We start from the raw sequence: 13397 nt of genomic DNA, 5'->3' as shown, positions 1-13397 counted from the left end.
AAAATACCTACCCTATTTAGCGACCTAAAACTGATAGTGTGCTCCCTCACTTTTGGATAATCCGTCCCTAATACCAAAAAATTAGCAATACATAATTGGCCATCGATAATCTCTTAACTATACGGATGCAATTTCAGTCGCTTAATTAGTTCATTCCTTTTGCATCCTTTTCTATCACTGTGGTAGCCTCACAGTTCACATACAAAAGTACAAAACCAATGTGCAACGTGATGAAGAAAGAATGTTGATAATGACGGGTGGAAATCAAATAGTTTACAATATCATGGAAGGTTCCATGATTTTATTATTAATTCTTTATTCTTTATTACACCAGTATTGTCAGTACGTAACAACAAAAAGAAAAGTTTATCTCTTGCATACGACGCCTCGCCCTTCTAAACCACTTTGGCACCTCAAGCTTGGCAACTGTAAGTTCAATGTGGAACCGTCTTCCTGACTACCCTTAAACATAGCAACAGAACAATCCGTCGCAAATGAATTTGTACTCACAAACTTACTATCTCCTCCCATCACAGGCATTAACACCCCCATCTTCACCTTGCTTACATACTCAGTCCTATATGTCTGTCCTAGAACTCCGTCCACTTTGTTACTCAAGGAGAAGAACTTGAACTTGAGATCAAGATGAGCAAAGCAATCGTCACTGGTTATGTCATAGTTATGGATTCTTGATTCTTCTTTGGTTATTGGAACCACTTTGGCTGTGATCCTGAAGAGGTTTTCAACTTCGAAAACGATATGGTTGGTGTCATGAATCCTAGTGATTGATGTCGTAGAATATTGCCATTTGGCACCTTCGCTTTTTGGGATAAAGATGTTTTCCCCGTCAAATGTAACAGAGATACGGTCAATGGTGTCATCCCAAGAAGAAGTCTTTTGAGCACTGATTTGTACTTTGTGGTTGTCGAAAAGAACCCCTATTGATTGGACCCAAGTAAAGTCTCTTCCCATGTTTCTGTTTCTCTTGCCAATGAAGTGGCCATTGATGTGGAGGTTGTTATCGGCAACAAGGCAGAAATCTTGATCCTTCTTTCCATGGAAGTAGAAAGTGATGCCGTCACCACCAATGAAACGAGGATCTTGACACACTGCTCCAGGCATATCACAATCTGTAATTTACAAGACAGATATACAAACACTTATGAGATTCATTGATAGATGTTTAAATGTAATATTGAACCATGGCATGAATTAATTTGTAAATGATGGAATTAAACCTCATTAGATACAATGTCAATGTGACTCTTAAGATAAATGAATATTTAGTATTTATGAATAAAAAGAAAAATTAGAGTTATGAAGAACTTACTGCAAACTGGCTTGCAAGAAACACAATCAACTTCACATTGACCAGGACAAGAAGCAGGGCAGACATGCTCGGAGGCGTAACATTTTGTGTAGTTGTTGTTTTTACACTTGACTTTCTTTGGCTGAGGTGGACTGGACCATGTAGGAGGTGCAGGTGATGATGGTGTTGGTGGTGTTGACTCCTTTTGTGGTGCAGGGGCAGTGGGAGGTGAGGGTGATGGAGTGGTGGGAGGTGGTGTGGATGGTGTTGGTGTTGGAGGTGTGGAATTTGTTGGAGGTGAAGGGGTAGTCGCAGGTGGTGAGGATGGTGTTGGTGTTGGAGGTGTGGACTCTGTTGGTGGTGATGGAACAGTGGGAGGTGGTGTGGAAGGTGTGGACTTTGTTGGCGGTGAAGGGGTGATAGGAGGTGGTGAAGATGGTGTTGGTGTCGGAGGTGCATATTCTGTTGGTGGTGAAGGGGTGGTAGGAGGTAGTGAGGAGGGAGTTGGTGGTGAAGGGGTTTGTGGAGGCGGTGACGACGGTGGTGTTGTTGGAGGTGTGGGCTCTATTGGTGGAGGAGTATTGGGTGGTGTAGACTCTGTTGGTGGTGAAGGGGTGGTGGAAGGTGGTGAGGAAGGAGTTGGAGGTGAAGGGGTTGGTGGAGGTGGTAATGACGTTGGTGGTGTTGGAGGTGTGAGCTCTATTGGTGGATAAGAAGTAGTGGGTGGTGTGGACTCTGTAGGTGGTGAAGGGGTGGTGGGAGGTGGTGAAGGGGTTGGTGGAGGTGGTAATGACGTTGGTGGTGTTGGAGGTGTGGGCTCTATTGGTAGAGAAGGGGTAGTGGAGGGTGTGGACTTTGTTGGTGATGATGGGGTGGTGGGAGGTGGTGAAGAGGGAGTTGGAGGTGAAGGGATTGGTGAAGATGGTGTTGCGGGTGTGGGCTCTATTGGTGGAGGAATAGTGGGTGGTGTGTACTCTGTTGGTGGTGAAGGTGTGGTGGGAGACGATGGTGTTGGTGTTGGAGGTGTGTACACTGGTGGCGATGGAGTAACAGTGGGAGGTGGTTCTATCTCTGGTGGTGATGGTGCACTGTCGCCACCACAAACAGGTTTGCATGATTGACAATTAACAGTGCAGCTATCTGGACAAAACTTAGGACAAACATGCACCAAGTTATGACATTCTTTGTAACTCGGGTCCTTACAAGTTGCATGGCTAGGGTTGTTAATTCCTGGTGGAGTTTGTGCCTCAGCAAGAGCCACCAGTATGAATATCACAACTAACATAACATGACAAACCATTGACTGAGCCATTGCAGCCCAGACTTAAAACTCTAAAGAGTGTAATGGAAAGGTATACTGAATTGTTATCAACGTATTGAATTGGACAATTGGTGCTTATTGACACTGATAATCTCCATATATATATAGTTAAATGAATGCATGAATCTTCATAATCTATCATGTAACAGTTAAGTTCCTTAAGTTCAAGGTATCTTTGAGACCCCTTCATACAGCTTTTTGTGTAAATATGGCATATGGCACATGCAATACTTTCTACAAACTGAATCCAGCTTGTGAGATACTCCAACAATGTTCACGATCAATTAGAATAGCACCATTCGCGATTCAGGTTGTGGTAAAAATGAAGTTGTATGGTAGTTTTTGAACCCAAATCGATAGAATGAGTTTTTAAGCTATTTCAATTAAAAGTGAGTTCCTAGAGCTATAAGTTTTCATGTGTCGAATTGGTAGAGTAAGCATGTAACTAAAAAGAAATGAGTCAAACTATCAAAAGGTCTCCAAAAATATACTGGATTATTTACCATCTTCAAAATCACTTTAGTTTATAAAAAATCATCAATATCTTGGTGATGGTTTCTATAATTCATATTTAAGATATTAGTAGTACTTTACACTACCAATTTTGTCATCTATAAGCGAAAAAATAACATGGGCTCGATCACCAGAATTAACATGATTAAGATAAGAGACTTTAATACGAAGCGATTCTTTTTCAATATGCATTATTTCATATTATATTTCCTCGTAGAATATGTTCATTATAAGCCATAGATCTTAGTTTCACATGCTCATCAAAGCCAATGTCATCTCATCAAACAAATATACAAATGTTATTGTATATGCATTATTGCCTTTAACATCCATGGAATCCCTTCCGTATAGGGTCGGTTTATTGATTGTTAAGGCTTGTATGCAATATATATATATATATATATATATATATATATATATATATATATATATATATATATATATATATATATATATATATATATATATATAACTTTTCAAAAACTATGTTGTTTTTGGGCTAAAAATTAAAACTATTTTTGTTTTCATTTGATTGACTCAGCTCCTTTTATGTACGCAAACAACATGCCTTCGACCCTACTTCTTCACGACTTACATCATTGATGGAGAACATACATCGAATAAGGACTCCCAACATCGATGGAGCCTCTGTGAGATTAAGGGATGTTCGGCACACAGCGTTTGGGAACTTCTGAGTTCTAGCTTTTAAGAAAACGCTAGTAAAAAAGAAAAAGCCTCGTTCGGCGACAGGAATATTTAGCTTTTAACCTAAAAACGCTCCAAAATCAAAAGCTACATGAAGTAGCTTTCAATAAAACATTTCAAAATAAAACGTTATCCGCTACCCGCTACCTACTACCAGCTTTACGAAACAAGCCCTAACCCCTCAAATTTCCTTTTGTTGTTGTTTTATACATTCATGTCTTTGTCAAACTACCATCATCGAAAACGATTTTTGGAGAACCGGTAATTATTTCCAACAACATCAACAGGGCCTCTATGAAAAATTGATGGTTGAGTACCCATTCATTGGTTCAGTTGAGCATTGATTACCACTAATTTCCTCACATCCTCATGTAATAATGATAACCGGTTTGTATCTCTACCCAATTTTAATTAATGTTCAGAGTTCCTAACGTCAGGTTTTCTATGTTTTGATTTTGGTTTGGATTTCAAATGGATTTCGTTAAATTTGTTTCTTTTTTACATAATCGATCTCAGCCTTGATTCATAATAGATTTAATTCATCGGGGTAATTGGTCTTATTGCTATAAATTGGTAAGTGTTAAAGGTCGTTAAAAGACGCCTTCCAAGTGTTTGATGTAATGCTTAAGAATAATTTTCAATCTCCATATAAGGAATTTGATGCCTTCTAAACTAAAATATCTATCTGATGTTTGTTGGAGTTGATTTTAATGCATTGACAAGATTCAAATTTGTTATTTTCTCAATTGTTAACAAAATGTCATATTCTTAATTTATTATTTGTAGTTTTGTACGACCCGTCTTAAGTTCATATGATGGCAATGCCTTGAATTGAAGTTTTTTAATTTGAGTTGAAGCTCTTTTCTATGTTTGTAACTCAGTTTATTCTTGTGATTTATGAATTTTGGGTATTTATTTCACAGTAAGAATGATTAGGATGCATATAGTGGCAACATGATAGAAACTGAGCCAGATACAATTAAAGATTGCTTCCAGGCTGATTGGTGGTCCAAGTGATGGATTTGACATTTGTTTGAATTCCTTTACTATTAAATTTATGTATTTGCCACTATATATATTCACTGGTTAACCTTTTGTACTTAAATTTAAGTATGTCTCATGGAATAAATGAATGAACATCACATACTGAAAAAAAAAAAAAAGGAAAGTTCAATGGAATTCATATTTGTACTTTTTGGGGATATATCAAATGATCATGTTCATTATGATGATAATCAAGCATGATCTTTCAAGGAACAAACTGATGGGTTCTCATTGTGTCAAGGAAAAGAGTTTTTACAGTGTTTGTATGTGTCGATCAAGTGTGTTCAGAATATGAAGTTGCACGAGGACATTAAGACCAAAACTGTATATTGATAGAGGTTGTTTTATCTATCAGTGTATCATATATTAGTTTGCCAAATGACCATGTATTTACATTTTACCAATAATATCAATGTACATCCATTATGGTTTTGTTTGGCTAATGACTGATGTATTTATACCTGTGTACTTTTCATTGTACTATAACTTTTAATCATAAATAGTAATATACTTACTCTTTGACAAGAATTAACAAGTTGATCATATTTTTTTTTACATAAAAACCCATGTACTTCATTATGAACTAGAATAGCAACGTACTAGAACTGTTAACCATAAATAGCAATGTACTTATTCATTTTGATTAAAAATAACAACTTGATCATATTTTTTCATTAAAACCCACGTACTTATTATGAAACGAAATAGCAGCGTACTATGACTTTTAACCATAAATAGCAGTGTACTTACACTTTTTTGACAAAAAATAACAACTTTATCATTATAAAGTATTTTAAGACCATAATACACCTCGTTTTAATCAAAAAGAACATCCTACTTTTACTTTTAAGTTTTAATGCATAATGGCATCTGAAGTTGATATTGCTATTAATTTCACTTGTTTTTGCTCTATTTTGATTATCATTTCGTTTACTAATCTCTTTCCTAAGAATATATTATCCACAAATTGCTGCAATTTTTTTTATATTCCTAAACTGTTTACAGGGATATATATATATATATATATATATATATATATATGTGTGTGTGTGTGTGTGTGTGTGTGTAAGGATGGTATATTATTAATAGGGGTGTTATTCCATAAACTAAAAACTTAACCATCTCTAAAAAAAATACAATCCATCAATGTCTCAAAAATAAAGTTTCTACAGGTAGGCTAATAGGCAAAATCAAATGACAGATACAAATTAAAGTAAGCAAAATACATCAATGTAACATCATTCTTTGCTTTGTAAAGCGTCCTCCACCAGATACAAATAAGAGTAAGCATTAGAAAAATACATGACCCATTACAATTATTAAAAAAATATAAATAATACCTTTTTTATTGTACATCCATGACATAATGACCTAATTCCTTACAGTGAGAACAAGTTCTCTTTTTCTTCACCACTTCTAGTGAAGACTTAATTCTATTTTCAATTTTAGGGCGACCTTTGGTATATGTCGGAAGAAGAGGATCCCTTATAGAAATTTGAGGCATCATGTCTACTTGAGAAATTCCCATGCAAAATTCTTGAGATGCATTCTAATGGCCTTTTGCCTTTTTCTGAACCACTTGATCTTTTATAAACATTACCAATAAAGTGTTAAGTTTTTTTATCTCTTAAGGGGGGGTCTCTTGCTAGTTCAATTGCTTTAGTATAGTTTACACGCACACACCATAAGGTTAATTCACTAACTCCATTTTTGTTATTCATTTCTTCCAATCCAATATTGCTATTACCTACCTTGAACCTATCATCGAGTGTCCATCTCGGTAAAATATAATGATCGGGAAGGGTTTCAACATGTCTCTTCTTGAGCACATATATGCTATGCTTGCATAATACTCCATACATTTCAAACTTAGCACACGAGCACTTGACATTTACTTGATTCAGGAACCGGAAGCTAACAAATCTCCAATGTACTTTATTAACTTTCACTTGCCCAACTCGATATCCAATTTCTTCTATAGTTTTGCGTAATGTCACATGAGTTAAATTTCCCATAGTTTCTATTCATTCTTTTTTAAAAACCTCAAATATCTTTCTAGTATAGCATTGACCCGTCTTCTCTTCTATTGAATAAACAGATGAAAAACTGCTTTTGTGTTCATGGTCTTGAAGTCTTCATCTTCTTCAACGGCTCTTCGAGATTTAACTGCTTTATCATATTGTACTACAAATTCATTCAACATGGTCCTGGAATTAACAAACCCATCAAAAATGAATAAATTCTCTCACTTTGTCCAAAGAATACATCCTTCAAGAAGGCTTTAGCCCAATGTTTTCATTGGTATTACATCTTTGTTATCCGACTATTACTTTTAGATAATGATTAAAATTGAACTATTTTATTAATTGGTTAATTGAAAATAGTTATTTAATCTCTAAATGCGTTAAATTGATTTAATTAATTCTTTAATTAAAAAATCACATTTGGTTTAAATTTTAATTGATTAATAGTGTAATCTAGATAATTACTATTTAAGTTTCACATTTTTAAAAGTTTTAAAAGAGACCTTATATTGTTACCACGAGATACCCCTTTGATTCAACTGATTTCAAAACTTTATCCTATCTTAGGCATCCCGTATTGAAGATAGTTGACTACTTCATGCCAATTTGAAAATGTAGGTGTAAAATAGTCTTTGAATGATAGGGTCCAAATCCTAAAAATAGGGTTTTCCCTTAACTTAAGTATGCCCAACATACTAGGTGCTCAAAATATATGATTAAATGTTAAACATATTATATGTATAAAAAAAGTTAGTCGAATCGCTAGTAATCTTTATTGTTTGAGCTATTCCTGTGTCTTGTTCTTATTGCTTTATTAACTATTTAGAACATATCGATCCTACTAGAATTTTAATTACAACAATTGGTATCAGAGCAGGAGATTGTGTAACAAATACGCATTCCTTCTGTTTGAAGAATACTATAGGGTTTCCGCTTTTATCGAATATATAGGAGTCGTTGTTTTCTTATCGACGAAAACTGGTGTTTTTGATAAAACCCTATTCTCAAGTTTACAGTTCAGACTCTAACAGTTTCAAGGAAGGCTCATCATGTCTCAAGACGACGTACAATCTAATCCCATCAACATCTCCAACAGCATTGGTTCCACTATAAGAGTACCATTCGTTACACGCAGGATTATGAAGTATGGGTGCATCACTTTCAAGATTATGTGGTTGGATCTGATAATAACGGGTATCTCGTTTGGGAAGCAATCACGTTGGGTCCATTTGTTCACTCTGGAACGAATACAACTGTGAAAACCCAAAAGGAGTATAACAAACTGATAGCAGACGAGGATAAGATTCCTCAGGACGAAAAAGATAAATTGTTGTGCAATGTCAAGGCGTTAAGAATGATCAGATTCGCTTTACAAGCTAACACCTTCCGGCTAGTGAGTTCATGCACTACAGCTAAGTAGATATGGGACAGGTTGAGAGAACTGTATTCAACCGATGAGGATCTAGAGAACTCTATTCAAACTCTGCTTCTCTCTGAGTTTGGAGCGTTTGCACAAAAACCTGTAGAAACCTTGCTTTAGATGTTTGATTGCTACAATCATCTGCTCAGCAAGATGACAAAGCATGGTATTGAAAGGAAGGGTATTGAACAGAAAGTCACCTTCCTGAACGGTTTAAGACCCGAGTGGATGGCGGTTGTCTCAAATGTGAAAGCGCATGAACAATTCAAGGCTTATTCCCTAGCAAAACTTATGGGAATTCTAAAGTCACATGAAAGCACAGTGTCAAAAGAAGCGAAGTTGGTCTATGGTGCCGGCTCACTTGCTCTTGTCTCGAAGAACAAAAATATGATTGAAGAAGAAGAGGAAGATGACATGTCGGAGTGTGATCTTACGAGTGACGAGTATGCGATGATGGTGTCGAATCCAAAGAAGTTTGCTTAGAAGAAATTCCCTGTCAGTAAGAACCAAAACTAGCAAGGAAGATATAGTTTAGAAAAGGTAAAGGAAGAGTCTAAGAATACATCTCAGAAGGAGGATGAAAAGAAGAAGAGCAAATTGGTGGGTGACTCAGGGTATGATTGCAATTACTGTCACGACAAGAATCATTTTGCCAAGGACTACATGTTGAAAAAGTTAGCCGAGAGAAGAGAGAGTGAAGATGATGAAACTTATCATATGAGAAAGCTTGAAGAGATAAAGAAGAAGAAAACTAGTGCTGGTCCAATGAACGCCTTGATTGTTCAAGAAAAGGTGATTGATGACGAATTTGGTGGGGTTGAAGTGTGGTCCACAGATTCAGAGGATGAAGAGGTGAGAATGCTAACACACGGTAGAGCATTTATGACGAGACAAGAAGATGAGAAAGTGACTGGAAGATGCCTGATGGTGATGGATGGAGTAACAACCAAGAGTGAGCATAAGGAACCGAATCTACATGAAGACAAATGTTTTGCAGCCAAGCCTGTTGGTGAAAAGATCAACAACTGTGATTGTTTGATCAAAAAGGTACAATCCCTTCTTGAATCTCTTAAAATTCCAGCAACTGATTATGAAAGGGAGTTAAATGAACTAAAATTCAAATTTAATAATCTAAGTGGAAGTCTCATGCAAACTCGCTTAACAAATTCTAACCTAACTGACCAAATTAGCAGGTTGTCAACGAAGAGTAAGGAGAGACGAATATGGATTGAGCTAAAGGAGCATGAGTTAGTTAGGGCTAGGGATGAAATAATTTATATGCAACGAGACAATTTGAGATTTTTGAAACAATGTAATGTTTTTTGCTTGATTGCTAAACGTTGATATACTAATATCACGCTATTGCATTTAGATTGTGAAATAGGGAAAAAGATTCATAAAATGATCTTGCCCATCCTTGAGTTTAAGGAGGATGAGGTCATTGCTGAATGTGAATCAATCATGTCCTCGGAAGAAACTTCCATTCCTTATAAAATACGTCTGGACAAAATTGAAACTTTCATTGATTTTAAGGAACATAAATGCATGTTAAAACTGATCTTAGATGAAAATGATAAGTTAAAAATTAAAACCGAGACCTTAAAATCATTTGACTCATTAAATGCCAAATTGATGATCGAACATAAGATGAATATTGAGAGTACATCTGAATTTGATGATGAAAGTGAGATGAGTGAGATATCTGTGGAAGACGTAATTGATTGCTCAGAGTTTCTGAGGAGCGAAACCGATACTGAACCTGTGAGGTTCGGCCCTAAGGGAGTGAGAACCGAGAGTGGATAAAGAAGGAACTGAGAGTAGAAGGGAGGACCGAAGGTGTGAGGGGAGGGACTGAGAGTGCGAGGCTCGGTCTTCGGCTTCTTCAGCGAGGTATGGTTCGGCTTCTTCTGCGAGGTTCGGTCCGGCTTCTTCTGCGAGGTTCGTTTGCTTTTCGGTTCTAGGGGAGGCTCGGTTCAGAGGTAGGTTTTGGTCCCCTGGGGTTCGGCTCCTAAGAGGTTCGGTTCCTAAGAGGAGTTTCAGCTCCTAAGAGGGGTTTTGGCTCCTTAAGGCTGTTTCTCGCGTAGACTTCCATTTTTGAGCGGTTTTCGACTAAATTAAGGTTCGGGATGCCCCGAGTGATTATAAGGAGTTGAGAGAGATTTTGGGGGAGATTCGGTAGAGATTTCTTATACAGAGAGAGATTTAGGAGAGATTTTAAATAAAGAGAGATAAAGTGGAAATGGTTGAGAGAGGTTTCGTTTATGACATTTTTGAGTGTCCGGCTTCGCAACGCAAGGTCCGTAAACCATGTTAAGCCATGTTTCAGGGTCCTACACACTCCCGATGAGTATGCAACATTGTTTTATCGGTTTTGTTCATTATTTTCCGCAGTTTTAGGTTAAGGAAATCTAAATATACGAACTTTTCAATTGATGATTTCTCATTAGAATAGTGAGTTGTATAGTAATTACATAGCATAAATCCTAGTATACAAGGGTCAAATGAGTTGAGTGGTTTGACTTTTTGACTTTGACTTGACCAGAATTTGACGGTTGTCAAATCATCCCCCCGTTAGAAGGAATTTCATCCCGAAATTTGCATTTTGGCTGGGACTTCAAGAGTTTGGGAAGAGATGTGGGTATTTTTGTTTCATTTGGTCCTCACGTTCCCAGGTGAACTTAGGTCCTCGTTTTGAATTCCAACGAACCTTCACAATGGGAATACGACTTTTCTTTGTTCTTTTGATCTCCCGATCCATGATCTTAACTGGCTCTTCCACGAAATGGAGACTCTCATTAACCTCATTTTCGTCGAGGGGTATCACGAGAGTCTTGTCAGAGAGACACTTCTTTAGGTTTAAGACGTGAAAGGTAGGATGTACTTGATTTAGTTCTTGTAATAATCGGAGTTTGTACGCCACTGAGCCAATCCTGGCAAGGATTTTGAATGGTCCGATGTACCTTGGGTTTAGTTTACCACGTTTCCCGAAATGTATCATTCCTTTCCAAGGGGAAACTTTCAGTAGTAGTGATCACCGACCTAGAATTCCAAGGGTTTGCATCGCTTATCCGCGTAACTCTTTTACCGATCTCGAGATGCTTTCAACCTCTCACGAATTTGAACGATCTTTTCTGTGGTCTCCCTTATAATTTCAGGACTAGTGCGGGTGCTATTTGGGACTTGACCCCTAGCTAGCTGTGTGTCCCCCACTTCTGCCCAACACAAGGGTGATCGTCACTTGCGACCATAAAGAGCTTTGAATGGAGCGACTTTGATGCTAGTGTGATAGTTGTTATTGTAGGAGAATTCGATAAGTGGTAAATGGGTATCCCATGCTTTACCAAAATCTATCACAAAGGCTCTCAACATGTCTTCTAGTGTTTGTATGGTTCGCTCACTCTGTCCATCGGTTTGGGGGTGGTAAGTTGTACTCATGTCCAGCCTAGTTCCTAAGGATTTCTGAAGTGATTGCCATAATCATGAGGTAAATCGACTATCCTGATCTAAGATAATGGACCTTGGTACCCCATGCAATCTTACGATTTCTTTGATGTACAGATTTGTCAGTTTCTCCATCTTGTCGGTCTCTTTTATTGGTAGAAAGTGTGCTGACTTGGTCAGTCTATTGATGATTACCCATATGGTATCAAGTCCGCCTGATGTCTTAGGCAGCTTGGTTATGAAGTCCATGGTTATTCGTTCCCACTTCCATTCCTGTATATCAGGTTGTTTTAGTAGTCCTAAAGGTTTCTGGTATTCCACCTTGACCTTGGCGCATGTTAGACACTTGCCTACATAGGTAGCAATATCGCGTCTTGTGTGCTTCATTCATGACAACGTCTCGGAACCCACCAAACTTTGGTGTCCAGATCCGGTTCATGAGGTAACGAGCTTCATTTTCCTTGACTTCTAGGTTTTTATACATCCCTCTCAATGCCTCACCTATCATGTTTTTTGGTTTCAAGGCTTGAAGTTGAGCTTCCTTGATTTGTGTGAACAGATGTGAATGGATTGTCATCGTTAATGACTTCACCCGGCGACCCGAATATTACTGTCTGTTTAGGGCATCGGCTACAACATTTGCCTTGCCCGAATGGTAGCAGATTTCACACTTGTAGTCGTTCAGCATCTCTACCCATCTCCTTTGCCGCATGTTGAGCTCTTTTTGATTGAGGATATGCTGAAGACTTTTGTGATCGGTGAAAATAGTGCATTTTGTGTCGTAGAGGTAGTGCCTCCATATCTTTAGGGCGAACACTATAGCTCCCAATTCGAGGTCGTGGGTAGTATAATTAACTTCGTATGTCTTAAGTTGCCTAACGCGTAATCAATGACCTTCCCTCTCTGCATGAGCACACATCCGAGGCCTTGATTTGAAACATCGCAGTATACCACGAAGTCATCGGTTCCTTCTGGAAGAGACAAGATCGGCGCGCTGCATATGGCTTGTTTTAACGTTTGGAAGGCGGCTTCCTATTTATCTCCCCACTTAAATATCACACCTTTTTGAGTCAAGGTAGTGAGAGGTTTTGCGATCTTGGAAAAGTTCTGGATGAATCTTCGGTAGTATCCAGCAAGCCCTAAAAATTGTCGGATTTCTGTTGGCGTTGTCGGTGTAGTCCAGCTTTCGTTTACTTTGATCTTTGAGGGATCCACATGTATACCTTTTTCGCTAACCACATGGCCAAGAAATCCCACTTCTCAGAGCCAAAATTCGCACTTTGAAAGTTTGGCATATAGCTTCTCAGTCCTTAGAGTCTGCAATACTAATCGTAGATGTTGGTTGTGCTCTTCTTGGCTTTGCGAATAGACCAAGATATCGTCGATGAATACGATTACAATTTTTTCTAAAAAGGGTTGACACACTTGGTTCATTAGATCCATGAACACCACAGGTGCATTGGTTAGTCGAAAGGGCATCACCACAAATTCGTAATGGCCGTAGCACGTTCTGAAAGTTATCTTAGGAATACCATCCTCTTGAAATCGCAGTTGATGGTCACTCGACCTCAAGTCGATTTTTGAAAAGTAACTCGCTCCTTGTAGTTGGTCGAAGAGGCT

At 37.8% G+C, this 13397-nt stretch overlaps 1 protein-coding gene across 1 annotated transcript; it reads right to left on the bottom strand.

Annotated features, from left to right (window-relative positions):
• Window positions 1-366: 366 nt before the first annotated feature.
• On the bottom strand, window positions 367-2621 carry LOC145007298 (uncharacterized). The gene is made up of 2 exons (XM_078966259.1): window positions 1331-2621; window positions 367-1130 (listed from the first exon to the last, which is right to left on the bottom strand). The coding sequence occupies exons 1-2, from the start codon at window positions 2619-2621 to the stop codon at window positions 367-369; spliced, it is 2055 nt and encodes a 684-aa protein (XP_078822385.1).
• Window positions 2622-13397: the final 10776 nt, after the last annotated feature.

Source organism: Lactuca saligna, chromosome 7, assembly GCF_052625555.1.
Source record: "Lactuca saligna cultivar CGN05327 chromosome 7, ASM5262555v1, whole genome shotgun sequence".
NCBI lineage: Eukaryota > Viridiplantae > Streptophyta > Magnoliopsida > Asterales > Asteraceae > Lactuca > Lactuca saligna.
The sequence above is the reverse complement of the archived record's forward strand: the minus strand, read 5'-3'. Positions and strand labels throughout refer to the sequence as shown.

Coding starts and splice junctions, on each gene's coding strand:
- LOC145007298 (XM_078966259.1), bottom strand. CDS start 2,621: ATGGCTCAGTCAATGGTTTGTCATGTTATGTTAGTTGTGATATTCATA. Junction 1,131..1,330: donor TTCTTGCAAGCCAGTTTGCA/GTAAGTTCTTCA, acceptor TGTAAATTACAG/ATTGTGATATGCCTGGAGCA.